Here is an 18133-nt window from a genome sequence, read left to right as displayed (position 1 = left end):
CCTTAGATGGTTGATTTAACACCAGAGGAGCTTCAGAGCATTTATGGTAAAGCTGTGTAGTTTCCTGAAACTAGATCTTTAACAAAGGATCAGATTACTGAATAATCAGATATCTGACAAAGACTACGGCTGATAACGCCAGTAAATGTGAATAAAACACAGACTAACTTTGGGACTGTCAGAGAGGAAGAGAATAAATGGAAGAATGCTCCTGACAACACAACAGTATTTACAGTGCGTTTATTTACAGAGAATCAGACATTCAGTCGTACGAACGCTCCTGCTTAGGATGAGGAATATAAAACACACACACACACAAACGAAGAGCGACGTCAGAGTGAGCTAGATGAGAAGAAATCATGATGTCAAAGTTAAAAGAACGGCAGAACCTTCAGGCCAATCACTGCAGTGGGTTTAAAAGCTATAAAAGCCTTGAATCAGTGACTTCTTGTCTTTACAAGGATTTGTTAACATTGAATAAATCAAAGGTTTCTGAAGCAAAGTGAATTAATTTTAGATTATTTTGTTAGCGAAAGCAAACGCATGCTAATCATTCTTCAACACCACACAGCCGAGGCGAGTTTTAAGGCGAGGACAGAACGCCAATTTCCAGAAAATTTTCCTCATCTTTGGTCCCGAATGAAAGAGAAACAAATTCACCTTTGGAAGCACGCACAGCGCTCTGTGTTTATCATCCAAACATGTGCGTTTTTAAAGCTCTTCAAATTTCAGCAGACGGCCGAAGGGTGGATCATAGATCTGACTGTGTGCGAAGCGTGGACACCGGTTTAAACCGAGACACCGATTATTAAACATCTTCTGAACAAATCAGAGAAACCGTTTTGATCAAAACAATCTGATGAAGCGTTTCCTGAAGATCTCCTGGAACGTGGTCCATCATCATCGACACATCCATCTGACCACTCCTACCGTCCTGCTGTCAAGGGGGTGTGGCCTAATAGTGAAATGGGAAATAAGCGGAGATGACCAAAGCTCCCTGTGTTGTTTAAACATTGGAGGCTCCACTCAAACTGGATGGACGTCGCACTTCATACTTCAACTGAAGGTGAAGGAACTGTGTCCTGATTGGTCCGACTGAAGACGCTGCAGCCGCGTGTTTGTGTTACTGCTTTAAGACTCGTGTGTGTTTACTGAAGTCTCCTCTGAGCCTGAAGCCTGTTAGCGCTTCGTAAGCTGTGTGTTAGCGCTGCAGGAGCTTAGGTTCTGCTTCATTGCTCAAGATTCAGAGCAGATCATGTCAGACTCACTGCGCTCCCTGAACCTGTGCACATCAATCTGTTCCACATCTGGGTGAGTTTTTGTTGGAATTTTGTGTATTTTTATAATCTTTTTTATGTATTTGTGGCTGATTTTCTATATTTTTCAACTCATTTTGTGAATTTTTGGCTCATTTTTATGTGTTTCTTTTTCCGTGCCGTTGTGTGTTTACAGATGAATCCTATTGTGGTTTGGATCCAACTCTTAAAGCATCCACTGATCCGACTTTAAAAAGATTTTTCAGGGTGACGACAGGAACTGTTCCAGTGTGTCGAGGACGTGGATGGGATCAGGAGGAGGTTTGAGGACTTGGATCTTAGAACTGGTGTTGTACCAAAGTCTAGATGAATCCTGTTCCCGTTTGGATCCAAATCATTAAACCATCATTGATCCAAGTTAAAGATGTGAAACCTTTGTTGCTTTCCGAGTGGATCAGACGTTTGGACGGCGCTAGCGTTGAGGACTTTCTGTCTGGTTAGCAGCTGCAGCCCTCTTTAGGCGCTTGGCTGTCTGCGTTCAGGCGTCCTCCTTGTGGCGCTGATGGTTTGTGCTGGACTCCCGACTCGGCGGCATTCAGGTCCAGACTCCCATCCTGGATGTTCTGGTAGATCCTCTTGGCGGCCTCCAAGAACGCCTCCTCCACGTTCTCTCCTCTGTGGGAGAGACAGAAATATGCTCAGATCTACTGACACACACACACACACCAATATATCATTCCTTTTAATCATCAAGCACATTGATTGAATGACCTTTTGTGTAACTCTTTGGTGGATATTGTGTTATTTTGGAGTAGTTTTGTTTTCATTTTGCGTGTTTTTGGAGTGATTTTGTCTAAAAAGGCGGAGCTTATAGGAAACAATGCCTATGTTGTCTCTGTTATCGACCACAGATTCAAATGAATTAAATACAGGATCAGTTTTACATTAATGTGCTGAAATAAACAACACTAACCTAATCAAACACAAGCAGAAGACGTTGAAACATTGGTTGTGTTGCTCTTTGTGTCTTCCTGTAAACACACTTGTGTAACCTTCTGAGTGACGCTGTGGGAGGCGTTTGTACTCACGTTTTAGCGCTAGCTTCCAAAAACAGCAAACCTGAGGGGAAAACAAGACGTGCAGGTTAAAAAGGCTCAGTTTCCAACCAGAGGACAGCCCTATGGTCTTCATTAAAGGGGCAGCAGCATGAAAAATTCACTTTATAATAATTTTGCTACAGTAAAATAGAGTACATTCCTTCAGCCTCATTCAGAAGGCCACAATTGAAAAAGTTCTGTTTCCACCCTTCCTTGCTATTCTACATTTTGTAAAAAGTCAGCTCCAAAGGGGCAAGTTGGATTTTTCTCGCGTTATGACGTCATAATGCGGAAACTCCTCCTCCTGACAATGTAGGCTCCTCCTACCCTATAGGAATGTGAGCTCCTCCCTCTCAAACTACAGGTGGGTAAAACAAACATAGCAAAGGCAGGTTGATACTACAGTTATTATCACAGTTAATATCGTTACGTTCAGTATATAAATAATCCAGTATATAGATGAACAGAAGAACACCCACAATTAGTTCCATTTTTAGAAGCCGTTATACCGCCTTGTATAGCTTTTATGGGATGATCTGACATGTTTGTGACCCAATGCAACGCAGCGGTCAGACAAAATAATGGACTATCGTCTTAAATGGATGCTACAGCAGCAGGTGTGTTTATATATACTATGTTGTTGGGGTTCTTGGAACAATTGGAGTTGGGTGAAAATTAGCACAATACTGGATTTGAGGTTTATATTCTTGTCAAAAACAAGAAGCTATAATGTGCTTTTATTTTGAAGGGAATACGTTTCCTTACAGAATATCCCCCCCCCCCCTTTTCAAAAAGGTATCCTAGACCTCAACAAGCATTAACGGAGGAGTAGTCATTTAAAAAATGGGGCCCCCTGGCACCCTCGTGGCACATACGGAGTAATGGGACCTATAATTCAGTACCACTAACTGTCGCAATATTTGACTCACAAATAAATGAGAAAACAACTTTAATGGAAATTCTCTAAAAAAGCCCACTACGCGCCCCAAATCAAATTGTGTGAGGCATAACCATAATCTATGTTGAATTACCTTTGAAACAATATATCACAACTATTCATACCAAACTGTATTCTGATCTAAAGAGAACTAACAGAGGAGTAGTCATTTGAAGAATGTGGCCCCCGGGGTCCCCCTGGCGTCCCCATGACACGTACAGGATAATGGGCCCCATTTATAAATTGGTATGTGCCAATGATTCGGCACCGCCAACCTTCGAAATATTTGACTTGCAAATAAATGAGAAATTGACTTTCGTTTTTTTTTTTCTTTTGGGACCCCAAATTGAAAATCGGGCTCTGAGCGACGATACATACACATCTATAGATAATACCTACCAAATTTCAGCCGGATTCATTCACGAATAACAGAGGAGTACTGATTTTAACTAGTGTACACAAGAAGAAGAAGAAGAAGAACAACAACAACAAGGTGAGTGCCGTTTTTGAGTCAGGTGGCCCGGCCTTAAATAAATCCCACCGGATGGAAAACTACAAGCCCAGTTGTGTGCAAACTGTGCAAGAAAGAGTTTGTGGATCACCAGAGCTCTTCTAGCCTCCAGCGGCGGTCTCCCACCACAATGCTAACTATGTAGCAGCTAGCACGGACAGCGGTCCTTCGGATGGTACACTAGACCGAGTGGTTAGGACACACTGGAAAAGATGACAAAGTTCAGTGCCAAAATGAATTAATACACAAAAACTCTCACCGTTCTCATCTGCAAACTGTTTGGCCTCCTCGTACGTCACATCTCTCTGAGCCTCTAGGTCAGCTTTGTTCCCGATCAGAATGATGACCTGCAGGGTAGAGAGACATCAGCGAAGGAACTCTCAGCTCACAGCTTTTTATTATTAAACTCAGTTTCAAGTTTATTAGTTTTAGTGTTACTTTAGTTTTTTATAAATCGGGGTATTAATCTAGTGCAATTTTCAAAATTGTCAGAACATATATATTCTGACAATTTTTCTATTCGATATTATTGGACATAGGGCTGGGCGATATATCGAATATACTCGATATATCGCAGCTTGTAGTCTGTGCGGTGTTGAAAATGACCATACCGTTAAACTCGCGGACTTTTTTTTTTTTTTTTTTTTTTGAAATGTCATCTTAATGACAACATGCACAAAAGGGCAGTATTTGTTTTAAAATATTGTAGTGGCATTATGTACAAAAAGTGCACTTTAATTTTGTGTTTTGAAATGCCATGTGAGTTGCATCCTGCACTAATGTCTTGTTTTGAAATGTCTCTGTGACAATTTTGCACAGAACGTGCACTTTCTGTTGACAATTTTATGTTTGAGCCACTCACTGTTTAATAAATACAGTTATGTCAACTTTGACTTAGTTGTGATATCCCCTTTTTTGCATGAAAGTTTAAAATTGGCATATATTAATGCAGTATGATCAAGAATGTTTTAATGTAGACATATAGAATCATCATACTGGTGTGATTTTGTGCATCAAAGTGTTAATTCAAGGGTAATGCAAAATATCGAGATATATATCGTGTATCGTGACATGGCCTAAAAATATCGCGGTATTTATAAAAGGCCATATCGCCCAGCCCTAATCGGACAGAATTTATTTTTTTTTTTTAAAGGCACACTGTAACTTTTGGCCACGAGGGGCACTAGACCTGTAACTTTCACGTGAAGTGCCCCTAGTGGCCACAAGCGCCGCAGCACTGTCGCAAAAATCAACAAACAGTCGGGCCAGCCTCCCTTCGTCTTTTGATTGTGAATGCAGACAGTAGTTGACCTGTAACTTCGGGATAAGGATTGGTTCTAAGGGCTGGATTGGTCCGGCTGGGGTGCAAAGCGGGGCTGGGCCACCGCCATCCTCTCCCACCGCTAGAGGCCTGGCACTCGGCCCTCCTCACCGCGTCGGTGGCGCTCCCCCTCTACTCCCTGGCCTCGGGGATCCGGGAAACGGGCAACCTGGCTTGCGAAGGGCAATGTCCTGCACTGGGCGGAAGGGGCCAGGTCTCGGCGGCATGTTTTTAGCCTCCTCAGAAGCAGTTTTAAACTTTTTGCTTACCTCGGCCATGATCAGGACTCGAACAGGCGGAAAAATACTAGCAAAAACCTTAAACATAACCTGCCCAAAGACAGTCCGTCTCTCCAAACTTACATGGTTGGTATTTCAAGAGGGAAGCCCCGCTCGGAGCATTGATACTGTCAAGCGCTGTATATTGGCCTAAGGAATCATTTAAAATAACTCATACGGATCAACTCTTTAGGTCACAAAGTCTGCGGTGTGCCTTTAAATATGTTCAACGCTAATGTAGTTAATACTACAAAATTAAATACAATACAGTTTCAGTTAGTTATCACTGTTTTTAAACACTCGTTTTTATGTTTTATCTTAGTTTTATTTAACTATAATAAGCTTTCCTGTGAACATGAAACAATTTGTCGAATAAACAGACTCAGAAAATAAGACGATGTGAGATGGACCTACGATCCAACTAAATCAATCCGTGCTCAGCAAGTTGTCCTTCCTGATGACACATATCTATCTAAAATGGTTTGAAAAAGTAATCGATTGTATTGATACAAGGAAATAACTGGATTGGATTTAAGCACAGCAGACTTTACATGGATGTGTTTTAAAAGCTCTTTTAATAATGACGACGTTACTGTCTGTGACGTCATCGCCAAAACATAACAAGGAGGAGAAGCCGGCAAGAAAAAAATGAATGCGACCACCTTTGGGATCCAGTGTGTGGCTTTAAAACAGAGAGATATTCTGAAGGAGTCGCTCACTGTGTCGACCACCAGTAGCGTTAGCTTGTTAGCATTAGCTCTGCAGAATCCTCATAATAACCATCATGTTAAAAGGAAAAGTATCAGGTTCAACCACTGTTCATTTAACCTGAACAGATTATTATTGATATTAATATTGTATTATTTTGATGAATAAAAACAAGCAGTAAAGTTAGATAAACCTAATATATATTTTTATTATTAAAACGTATTGAGTATCGAAAATGAGAGCAGAAAACTGAACATCCTGTTGATTTCAACTGTAGTTTTGGTTGGACTTTATTCAAATAAAATGCGAATACATTTGACATTAAATGTTGTTTACTTGTTTATGTCCATAATTAATTTATAGACGATTTCCTTACAACAAACAGGAATCTAGTAAAGCTCACCTGCACTGTCCAGTATGCAGGGATTTATTTCACTCACAGTGGTTACATTATTATTCAGATCAAATTGTTCTAAATTAACTAACATCATCCATGAAATGAATCAGCAACAATGAATCATGATTCAAATCAAATTGTAGTTAAAACAAATCGTTGTAATATAATTGCTCACATCAGCCTTCAAGTGTGTAACTGTAAGGTGGTTGAAACCGGACCCCCTACTTATGATATCGGGGTTCAAAAAGTCCAAGACATCTATCATATGGAGGAAATTACATTCTTATTAAGACTCCAGAAAGACATTTTTATTGCGAGATGGAGACCGGCTCTGCCTGTTTTTCAGCTGTAGTTGGTAATGCCTCCTCTGATGTCATGAGTGTTTGCACCGTGTACTGTACCTGCACTCCTGGAAACTGACTATGCACCATGTGTCTGAGTTGTGGATGGAGAAGATCTGTGGTGTACTTCCTTTTGTTTCTACTGTTTTTGTTGTTTGTCATTGGTACTTATGATTTTTGTTTAGCCTTGCACCCTAATATATAAGACTCCATAGGGAATTTATATATGTTATCAAAATACAGTGGTAAATACAGTGGTCAAAATGATATGAGTCTTAAAGACTAACTACAATATTGTCCATTGCTAACATTTTATTGTTTTGTTATATTTTCTGGTTTAACCTCTTGGGTTGCTATACTATGTTGCTTCTTTGTTTTTATTTTCATTTTACCTGAAGCTTATAGATTAAAATATGGCTATGTAGTAGAGAAACTCTACATTTTCGTACTGTACTGTGTCGGCTGAAATAAAAACGAAGTTAAAATAATTTTTTTTTTTAAAAAACGAATCGTTACACCTTTAGTGTCAAATATTTAGCGGTGTGACATAGCATCAGCGTGACAAACGACGCTGTGGGGACTTCATCGTGTCCACGTAAATACAATCACTCACCGTGTTTGGATTGGTCAGGTTCCTCGCATCCGTTAACCAGCTGCTCAGATGGTTGTAGGTGCTCCTCCTGCACACACACACACGCGCGCACGCATCAGTCCTCCAACCTCACGGTAGCGCTGCTCTGCTCTCTAATCTAAGCTGGTACCTGGTGATGTCGTAGACCATCAGGGCCCCAGCGGCCCCCCGATAGTATGACCTGGTGACGGCCCTGAAGCGCTCCTGACCTGCCGTGTCCCAAATCTGCAGCTTCACCTTCTGACCCCCAACCTCCATGATCCTGGTGCCAAACTCCACCCCGATGGTGTGAGGGCAGTCGGCCATGACTGAGGGGACACACGCACGCACGCACGCACGCACACGCACACACATGCACACACACACACACAGTTATTTTAGATTGACCACACACACACAGGGAGAGCAGACTTACACTTCTTCTCTGTGAACTGATGCAGCAGGCAGGACTTTCCCACTCCCATATCACCTACACACACACACAAAAACACAGAGCAAAGGTTAGTCACAGGTTCAAATCCCCAAGACAATTGACATCACGTAACATACAGTAACTCTGTGTGACGCTGCAGTGGTGGTCTAAAACAGCTGGTGATGGTGTTAACTGGTGACTGAGTCTGAGTGTTAGCTGGTCACCAGTTTGATAAGAACAGCAGTGAAGCTGGGACCTGACTTGGTAAAGGATTGTCAATGCGTTTCTTCTTCTTCTTCTGTGGATTTGTATTCGTGGTTGGCAAACAGCATTTGGTGTATTACCGCCACCAACTGATGGGACTTGAGACGACACGTTGTAATTTGCCCCCCTTATAGAGTGATGGTGCCCCCTACACTCCGTAGGGGGGATTTACTGTTGTTTTTTTCCTTTTTTAATCGGTACCGTTGTAATAATTGTTGCACACTTGGACACAAAATGAACTTCCAGCTGTGCACGAGTTCTTTTTTTTAATCCGCAGAACCAAGAAACACAAACATCAACCGCACCATCTATTTAATACAGGCAATTTTTGCTCGGATGCTCCCGTCTTTACCTGAGGACCGCTGCTGACACTTAGCTGCCCCCGATGCTGCCTGTGTGAACCCTCCACATCAACAAGATGCAGCGCACATGAAGCTGCTCATCATGTTTCTAACTCACAACGAATCATTCTACATGCACGCGCACGGATGTGAATACGGGTTGAATACGGCTTAAAGAGACATTGGCTCCATTGTGGTCAGACTATAAAACTCTACTGTGTGTGTCCTCCATGTGTGTGTGCGTGTCTGTTTGTTCTAACATTACTGCAGGTCCCTCATTTTAATTTGAAATGCACATCTTTGAATTAGTCTTTTGAATAAAATGTTTTTTTCTTGTCTCTAAATTGTCTGTGAGTGTTTATTAGTGGAGAACCTATACCAAGCTTAAGTAACTAACTACATCATCACCTTCACCAATTCAATAAATAACTTTCAATATCAAAGTAAGCCTGGAACAAAGATTAAAAAAAACAACTTTAGGTTTACTGAACTAAATTTATCCCTCAGGGAGTTATATATTTCAAAATGTTCTGCACCGGTGGTGCTCGCTCTTGCGCCACGCAATCCCCCTATGTTGTGAAAAATGCCTGGTGAGAACCCTGATACACCTACACCTACCCAGAGCCGTTTAGAAAGAGAGTGATGACAACTCCGTTCACTCCAATGGTTCATTTTTTTTTTTTTAAAGCAATGGCGGTTCATGGAGCCTCACAATCGCTCCCGGAAGTGATCACTTTACTATTGCAGCGCAATGAAGCTAGTGCGGATTAGACAGTTTGTGATGCACTTTAAAATGGTAAGATGTTTAAATAATCATATTGGATATTATTATTATTATTATCAGCATATCTAATAACTTCCGGAAACAATTTGAGTCTACATGAATCACATGACGGTCAAGCATTTCGAACTTCCATTGTCGCCTCTCTCTCTCTCTATATACAGCTCTACATCTACCCATCTCAGGCTTCCCTATTATAAATAATGTGCTATTCAGTCATTTGTCCAAACTCTCTGTCTGTATACTGGTTTATACTGGTTATAATGGTTTATAGTGGTGAACACTGGTTTATAGTGGTTTCTACTAGGGCCTGGGAGTGTAATTAATAACATGATGAACGCATTAACAGTGATAGATCTGTGTGTGTGTGCGTGCATGTGCTGTTCTGTCTGTGGGTCGTCATGTTGTGTCTGTGGGTCTTCTCGTTGTCATGTCCCAGTGCGGCGTTGATGGTTCGATGTTTACTTTGAGCTGCTGCAGGACACCGTCGTCACTCACCGATGATGATGTATTTGAAGATGTAGGAGTAGTTGTACGGTGCTGCCGTCATGTTGGTCCTACAGGAGACACAGTTTGGATTAGAGGGGCCAGGACCTAAAGACGGGGACTAAAGCCGGGGACAAAACAAGGACCAGGAGCAAAGATCGGATACAAGGAACCTAAACCAGGGATCATTAAGTGACATGGACCGGAAAAATGGGACCAGGACCAGAGAGATGAAGACCGAGGACAAGAACTATAGAGGCAGGGGTTCCCAACCCCCAAATGGGGTTCTGATTTCCATATTCTGACCTATTTTCATCACTTTTTCATATTTTTGCTTCCTTTAATACATTTTTGCTACATTACTTCTTATTTTGCCATTTGTCCCTCAAATTTCAAGGCCTTTTCTGCACATTTTTTTTCCACTTTCAAGACATTTTCAGCACTTATTAACCATTTCCAACACTTTCACTGCCAAATGTCACATACATTGACCCATTATTGCCACTTTTAAACTCTTTTCATCATATTTCATACTTTTTTTTGCCAATTTAACCACATTCACATTTTTCCATGCCCATTATTTGCCAGTTTAAAATAATTGTTCCAATATTGACACTTTGAACCCTTATTAAAAAATGTTTACTGCTTTTTCTCTCAGTTTTTGGCCACCCTAATGTACAACTTTTAACCAAATCCTGTTTCATTATATTTGGTCACTTCTAACCCATTTCATGTCTGATTAAAAAAGGATTTACATCTTTAAGATGACTATATACTATGGACCAAATAATCCTAAACTTCCTGGATAACAGTTGATATTATTCAGATAAATAAATAAATGTGGTTAGAACAGATTCATAGAACAATGGACCATCATTTTGCTGACTTTATGGATGGGCCCCACAAAGCTCTCTCCTTAACCCCCCTCATAGATGGACCTGTTTCCACATGTCTGTTCTTCAATGTTCATGTCTGTGTTCAACCACCTTCAGCTACAGTGGGGGTCCCCGGTGGGGGAACCTTTATTTTCGGGGTCGCGGGCTGAAAAGGTTGAGAACCACTGCACTGGGGACGAAGACCGGGGACTAGGACCAGAAACAGGTACCAGGCAGCAAAGACCGAGGACAGAAAGGAAGGTGAAACAGGTCTAAGGGACAGGAAACTAGGACCGAGTCCGTGTTCCTGTCCCGGTGTCTCGGGGTGCGGTCTTCTCAGCTGATCTCCATCACCAGAACACAGTTAGCTTCAGAGCTAACGGCTAACACCTCTGACCGGAAGCTTCTTTTATCAAAACAAAAGATAAAAACCCGGAGAGACGGATCGGGCCGAGACCTCCGAGGACTCACCGTCAATGTGAGCCGTTGGCCTCTGCTGTTCACCTGGTTAACCTTAGTTAAAGGTCAGTTCACTCAACTAGCTGGTAGCCTGCTAGCTCACGGAAAAATGATTCTTTTCCTTCTGCGAGAAATTACAAAATATCGCGATGACTGAGGGTTTCACTGACACCGAACACGGAAGTGACCGAAGACAGATGTTTGGAAACAAAATACATGTAAATATTGTGTATATTTTTATTTATATTGAAACAACAACAAAAATAGAAATCCAAAACTGTTGTTGAATGTTGTCTAATACATGTTCTTTATTAGAAATACAATGGGGTGCCAAGTGTAAAAAATTAGTATAAAAGTTGTAGCTAACACATTTTCATTATTTATCTCACTTTTCTCATATTTAGCACATTTTCCTACATTTAACCGCATATATAGAGGTTCAAAAAAAGCATTAAATCTAAATATTTAAATCTAAATGCTATATGTTATATCTAAATGTTGAATCTAAGTCTGAATGTTAAATCTAAATCTAAATGTTTAAATCTAAATATTAAATCTAAATGTTTAAATCTAAATCTAAATAATATCTGTTAAATCAAAATGTTATATATCATATCTAGATGCTTAATCTTATATCTAAATGTTAAATCTAAATGTTAAATGTTAAATCTAAATCTAAATGTTGAACTTAAATGTTTCGCACATATGCTAATTGACCCCGCTCCTTGTATCCTAAACCAATACACAAGCAGAGACACACACAGCCGCTCCCACCCACCTCTTCGCCCTTCTCTGATGCCTGCCTGGGTGATATGTACTGCCAGAAAATGTAACCATGCTAATATAGATATAATTTTAGACAGACATGAACAGTCAGTGTATGTTTTTCTGTTCTTTTTGCAGAGACACTTTTTGTTCTTTAAATAGAAAACATTGGTCTTTTTAATGTTTTCTATTCCTGCTGAGATGAAAACGTTGTACCCAGAGTAAGTCTGTAAGTTTGTCCAGAGTCAAAGTCAAATAAAACATGCTTATTTTTACAACAGACATTTTTTTCCAGTATCGTCCTTAATATTGTATCGTTACTGTCTACCATCCCACCCCTATTTACAAGATAAAGGAGGAAATAACAGAAAGGTCTCCCGTGGCCCTGCCCGCGTGTGTGTGTGCGTGTGTGTGAGAGAGATAGTGTGTGTATGAGTGAGAGAGAGAGAGTCTGCTGCACACACAGGACAGACATGGACAAACATAAAGGTAGGAACTCTGAGAATTAACCACTTTCTGCTTTACTAATAATTTAAAGATATTTAATGATCACGAGCCACTAAAAACTGTCCTAACTTCTTTTCAATTATTTATTCTAACACTTTAACAAAAGACACAGAGTCCAGTTTGTTCCTGTCCGTCTGTGTTGGATTTAAAATGTGATTTAGCCCAATTTATTCCACTGGAAAAAATAGAAGGTTTGTGGAAACCACAAAATGTGATTGTGTTTAATCTGAGTGTCACATGATCAACATGTGTTGATTTTGTATATTTCTCTCTCATTTTGTGTGGTTTTAATATTGTTTCATGGGTTTTTGTCTTTATTTTGTTTATTTTCCTCTCACTTTTTGCTGTTGTTTTGTGTGTTTTTGGAGTGATTTTGTTCATCTACTGTGGGGTCCATCCAAAGATAGAGGGCTGCATGATGCCCCAGGGCCGCCAGTTGTCCATGTCTGCCTTTTCTTTCCAACTTGGTTAAATGATTTATTTTATGGTGTTACAGTTAAACTGGTGTCCATTTCAAATATGGACCTACCTGGTTGGCTTGTGGTGAGGACTTTAACATCTTAAAGCAAACATTACTTATTATTTCAAAAATATTTGTCATTAAAAGAGTGTTCAGCGTGTTTGTTTTCCTCTATCAGCAGACAAACTGCCTCTGCTCAGGTAGCATCACCTGTCACTAACTAAACCACGACCGTGTGTTTCTATACACCTCCTCTGTTTTCCTGAGGGCCACAGGGATCTTTGGATAAGAGCTGTAAGTGCAGCGACAGGCGGAAACACCCGTCTGTCCCTCTCTTCCTCCCATGAGACCTCAGTAATCGTCTGTTTAGTTGAACAGATTTATCTTTGCGTCTTTAATGTTTCCAGAGCAGAAACCGAACATTTCTGTCATCACACAGCGTCCTGACATCTCAAGTAACCTCACACAGTCAGATCCTTATTTCACTATATTTGGTAAACACTGTCTGTGTGTGGTGGATCAAATCTACCATTTGTGGTGTTTTATATAAAAAATAATAAGACATAATTTATGACTAAGTTACGTCACACTTTACATTTGAAAATCTCAAAGTGCTTCAAAATAAAATGTCTACATGCCTACAAATGTTTATAAATGTAAAAAAAAAAGTCAGTTTGTGTGATTAGAAAGTTGTCAGTTTGGCTTCTGCTGATCACTAAGGCCTATGCAGCGTTTTTCAACCCTGGGGTTGCCTGGAAATAAAATGGGGTCACCTGAAATGTCAAGTACCGTATAATACATTTAAGAAAGTGTCTATTTGTATGGTTGCCATACGGACAACCCCTGGTGCTATTGGTACAGTTACCGAAGTACACGTACGTAGCATATTCGGGCTAAGGTTATGGTTATGGTTAGGTTTAGGGTAAGGTTTAGTCTTAGTCACGCAACCTAAACTGGCCAAATAGGGGAGCTGACAACTGTACGGATAGCCACTGCCTACATTAAAAAAAAAAAAAATCAGATTTAAATTATAGTTTTGAATTTTGAATTTTTAAAAACTTTATTTTTTCATTTATCATTTATTTATGTTCCATAATTTAAAAAAAACAATATACAATATCACAGAAATAGAGCGCAGGGATCGGCAGAAAGTTCAAAGAGCTTAAATAATTATTATTCTTTTTCAAATGAAAACACCACACATAATCTCAAACAACTGTATAACAAACATGATCAAAAAACTAATTTTAGATTAAAAAAAGAAGTGTCTGGGGTCACTTGAAATTTGTAATATACTGTAAAAATGCGGTCACGACAAGAAAAAGGTTAGGAACCACTGGTGTAATGGTTCCACTGGTGACCATGCTATCGTGTGACTGTAGTTTCTGACGAGCTGAGTGCTCGTGACTGTGTGTGTTACGGTTAGACTGGTGATCGTTTTATGTTGTGACTGATTGTGTCGCTTCATCTGAAGTTGTGCTTTTATTGTGATGTGATGATTCATGTGAACAAACACTGAATGACATCAGTGTCACCAGGTAAAACAATGACAGGTTAAAGTCGTACACCGATGGGTGAAGTGCTCTTTGTGTGAGCGTGTTTTGTTAAACATTATCAGCATCGCACATGAAGGTCGTTTGAAGGTCAATCAGAGCAGGTGAGGTCACCGACTGTCTCATTACATCAGAATAACACACAACTGACAGGTCCACTCATCAGTAACAGGTCAGGTTCCTCAGGTTCTTTAAGCTGGACTTTGTTATAACTTGTATTATTCTGCTTTTCAACAGATTTATAATTGGTTTATTTGCTTCTGTGTGTGTGTGTGGTTAAACTGTGACTGAGTGGAGATAAGCTTGCCTGGAAAGTCCTGCTTTAATTCTGAAGGCCTGCACTTCCTGTTAAGCTCTGTTTCTCTCTAAATGCTCTGACTGATTTCCTCCCACAGTCACAGACATGTTCAATGTGTTTTAGATGTGTTCTTTTAACCTGTTTGGATCCGTCCCCTCCTCAGTGCTGGAGAAACTGCTGTATGACCTGCAGAACTTCCTGTTGGTCCTGGACTCAGAGAACCTGAGTTACATCGCTCAGAGTCAGAAGAAGTCTGTCAGTGAGATGCTGCTGAGACTGCAGAGTGTGGAGGCAGCAGGTACACACACACACACACACACACACACACACACACACACACACACACACACACTTAAACACTGTCTTGTGTGTTTCCAGTGGAGGATGCTGAGTACATGATCATGAGCTGTCAATCATCATCATTTCCAAGCAACGAGCAAACAGAAACACCTGAGACAGGTATTTATTTATTAATCATTACAAAGTATTAAAGCTACAATTTAACAGAATTTATGATTGTGTTGCATGTATTTAGGCACATGTATTATATATTGATCCATGGTTGTGTATTAATTATTGATCCGTGTTGCTGGTTCTGTTCAGAAGACGTCCTCATCCCCACGGAGCTCGGCTCAGATCAGGACACTGCACGGCCGAGGAATGAGGTGATTGGGCATTTTACATCCCAACATTCCAAAGTAAAAGGACAGTTAGAAAAAAAACTTTGTAAAAACCTTTCGCTACCAAAATAAAACATCTGAAAAGAAAAACTAAAACCAATTCTGTAACATCTTCGTGAATTTAATCAAACACAATCACGGTTATACTTGTGTTTCCATGGCAACAGTGTTAGCCATTGTTTGGTAGAACCCAGAGGTGGAAATGAGAATTTCATTGGTGGAGCGCATTGCCATGGTTACCGAGCAAGCATGCAGAATTCAACTCAGCATCACACACACACATGCACACGCACAGTGTTTACACAGGACAGTAATCACTGCCATCCCAGATTACATTGTCTGCATGAGACACACACACACACACAGAGAGTGTGTGTGTGTGTGTGTATGTGAGACTGACAGTCTAACATCTGTTTCAGGGCCCTGTAGTCCCGCCCCTTCCTTCCAGTTGTCTTGGCAATGATGAAGACACCTACGAGGAGGCGGAGCCTTACATGTCAACTGACGTCCTGTCTCCGCCCACAGGTACCTGTGTTGTGTTACTGCCCCAAACACAGACACACAATAAACACACACATGCACAACACCAAATAAATAGTGTCCTGACTCCGCCCCTTCCCTCAGTGAGGGCGGAGACTGACAGCAGCCACTACGAATCGTATGGAGAGGACGAGGATGAAGGGACGGAGCCTGTGAAGGACAGAGCTCACTACATCCAATGGAGCGCTTCACAGCCCTGCCTAAGGCCCACCCCCGAGTGGCGGCTGTGCGGCTACCTGTGGCGGCGGCGCTGGCTCGGGCAGTGGACCAAGCAGCTGTTCATCATCAGGGACCACAGCCTGCTGGTGAGGCACAGGAAGTGACACCCACACACTTTAAACTCCTCCCACAGAGAATTAGACTCATTAACATCGTTAGAGCTGGAACCTTCACTTACTGATTAGGAATGAATTATTTTGAATGGGATTTGAAAACGTGAACACTCGACTTAAAGTTTAAAGTCCTTGTAAAGCAGAAAAAAATTGTGTTATGAGTTTTTCACACCACAGAAACATGTGTCATGGACCACTGAGCCAAATTTGAAAATAATAAAAAGTATGTAAAATATATATAAAACTAGGTCTCAAAATCAGGGAAAAACGCAGGGGGCGTGTCGGTTAGAGGCGCTGGAACCAAGCCCACTCATGGGAAATGCGCCACCTCCGTATACTGTGTCTAAGGGAGAGAGCAGTTTGAAAGCAGCTCCAGCGTCAATAGTGCTTCTCCAATTGGTTTTCCATAATAAGTGCTCAGATCAGGCCAAACAAGGTATCAGCGGATAGGTCTGCTCCACCAGAGTCTGAAAATGTGCATCGCTCCATCAGAACTGCGCCCGCTAGAGGCGAAACACGCAATAGCAGTGCAAAAAAAGTGCTCATTTCATGGAAAATGTGGCACCAGCGGTTTGGTGTGCTTCAGCAGCAGGGATGGGTTTATGCTAATGATGGTTCCGTTACGTAACGCATCCCTGATTTCTGACCCGCCCATTAAATCCTGAACACAGAAATTTGAAACACAGTTTGTGAATCCTAGCTCCACAATTAAATTAAAAATGGTTAAATGGCGTTTTACTTGTTTTAAGAAACACATTTATGACTTATTTAATGTGTTTAGAAGAAAACGGCTGATTTTGCTTTACAAGGACTTTAAACTTTACAGATGAGGTCAGAGACCAATTGTCTTGGATGAAAGGACTGTGATTTTAGACAAAATTTCAAAGGCTATCACAGACTTTTTACATGATTACGTTTTCTCGTGAAAATGCAAAGGTTTTGTTGCGTTTTTGTCCTTCCGTTCACAGCATTTTGGTGCTTGAAAACTGAACTTTTTAAAAACGGGCTCCCGAGTGGACAGTGCTCCACTGTGATTGTGTAATAGAGGTGCAGATATTTGGCTTATTTATTTCTTTTTAACACAGACTGGTTGGACTAAATGAACGGTCAGGTGATGTGTTTAGATTAACGCAGGAAATATGCACAAATGGATGGTGAGGAGGTGAATGGATGGCAGTCCTTTGGTACATGAATAAATGATGTAAAGAAACTGCATGTGTGTCACATACAGTATGTGTAGAGTATGTGTTACAGCAGTGTTAGCACATGCTTTACTGCAACAGTAATCCTCTACATAGCATCTGTAGCATCACATACAGCTGCTTTTCATGTTATGTTAGTTGGATGTAGAACAAGTGACGAGTAAATATAGCTGAGTTATTAAAGAAACTCACCTCAGATCATTCTACATGTGAACACATTAATGTGAATAGTGTCGGCAGCAATTGGTTCAGGATTAAAGAGAAATCTGCTTGGTGCTCTCAGTAGTGGCTGTGAGAGGTTGAGGTTGTATTCGGTGGGCCTCGGGCCGGGTCAGGTCTGACTTTGTAGATCTGATTTAGATAGGGTGACCAGAGGTCCCAATTTACCCGGGACAGTCCCCGTTTTCAGAGTTCCGTCCTGTGTCCCGGTCGATTTCCCCCAAACCATTGATTGGTCCTGGTTTTTCAGAAACTCTCGTTTATTAAGAAATTGAGCATCTGTTGCCGCTGACAGAAAAGACCCGGAAAGCAGCAGCACATTTTGCTTAAAAATGTGAGCTCTGTGGACTGTCATCTGTCAATCACAACAGTTGCCATAGTAGCGCTTGCAATATAAGCCAATTAAAAAGCTCAAAAGTCATCCACGCATTTAGGACTCGATGCTGATTGGCCGATGGCATTAACACTTCCTTCCTCTCATG

The 18133-nt window shown here is 41.0% G+C and overlaps 2 protein-coding genes across 8 annotated transcripts in view; one reads left to right on the top strand and one right to left on the bottom strand.

Moving 5' to 3' along the window:
- Positions 1–223: 223 nt before the first annotated feature.
- Positions 224–11224, bottom strand: LOC114469551 (ras-related protein Rab-14-like). Its single transcript, XM_028457150.1, has 8 exons — positions 11108–11224; positions 9774–9832; positions 7893–7946; positions 7608–7785; positions 7460–7526; positions 4061–4148; positions 2345–2375; positions 224–1931 (listed from the first exon to the last, which is right to left on the bottom strand). Exons 2-8 carry the CDS (start codon positions 9823–9825, stop codon positions 1754–1756), a joined length of 648 nt encoding a protein of 215 aa, XP_028312951.1. The 5' UTR covers positions 9826–9832; positions 11108–11224; the 3' UTR covers positions 224–1753.
- The window catches only part of LOC114469549 (actin filament-associated protein 1), a 14708-nt gene continuing 7739 nt past the window's right edge, over positions 11165–18133 (top strand). For 2 of the 7 annotated variants that reach the window (XM_028457144.1, XM_028457142.1), the window contains exons 1-6: positions 12216–12349; positions 14842–14976; positions 15057–15137; positions 15282–15343; positions 15778–15883; positions 15983–16203. In XM_028457144.1, the coding sequence (XP_028312945.1) occupies positions 12292–12349; positions 14842–14976; positions 15057–15137; positions 15282–15343; positions 15778–15883; positions 15983–16203 (663 nt within the window). In that variant the 5' untranslated portion in view covers positions 12216–12291. Of the gene's footprint in view, positions 11314–12215; positions 12350–12863; positions 12911–13005; positions 13122–14841; positions 14977–15056; positions 15138–15281; positions 15344–15777; positions 15884–15982; positions 16204–18133 lie in introns of those variants that run through there. The other 5 variants (XM_028457148.1, XM_028457146.1, XM_028457143.1 and 2 more) reach the window with 5 other exon arrangements.

Source organism: Gouania willdenowi, chromosome 9 (genome assembly GCF_900634775.1).
Source record: "Gouania willdenowi chromosome 9, fGouWil2.1, whole genome shotgun sequence".
In the NCBI taxonomy this organism is placed as follows: Eukaryota; Metazoa; Chordata; class Actinopteri; order Blenniiformes; family Gobiesocidae; genus Gouania; species Gouania willdenowi.
Note: the sequence above shows the minus strand (reverse complement) of the source record. Positions and strands in the feature narration are given on the sequence as shown.

Coding starts and splice junctions, on each gene's coding strand:
- LOC114469551 (XM_028457150.1), bottom strand. CDS start 9,825: ATGACGGCAGCACCGTACAACTACTCCTACATCTTCAAATACATCATC. Junction 7,947..9,773: donor CTTCAAATACATCATCATCG/GTGAGTGACGAC, acceptor GTGTGTGTGTAG/GTGATATGGGAGTGGGAAAG. Junction 7,786..7,892: donor TCAGTTCACAGAGAAGAAGT/GTAAGTCTGCTC, acceptor GTGTCCCCTCAG/TCATGGCCGACTGCCCTCAC.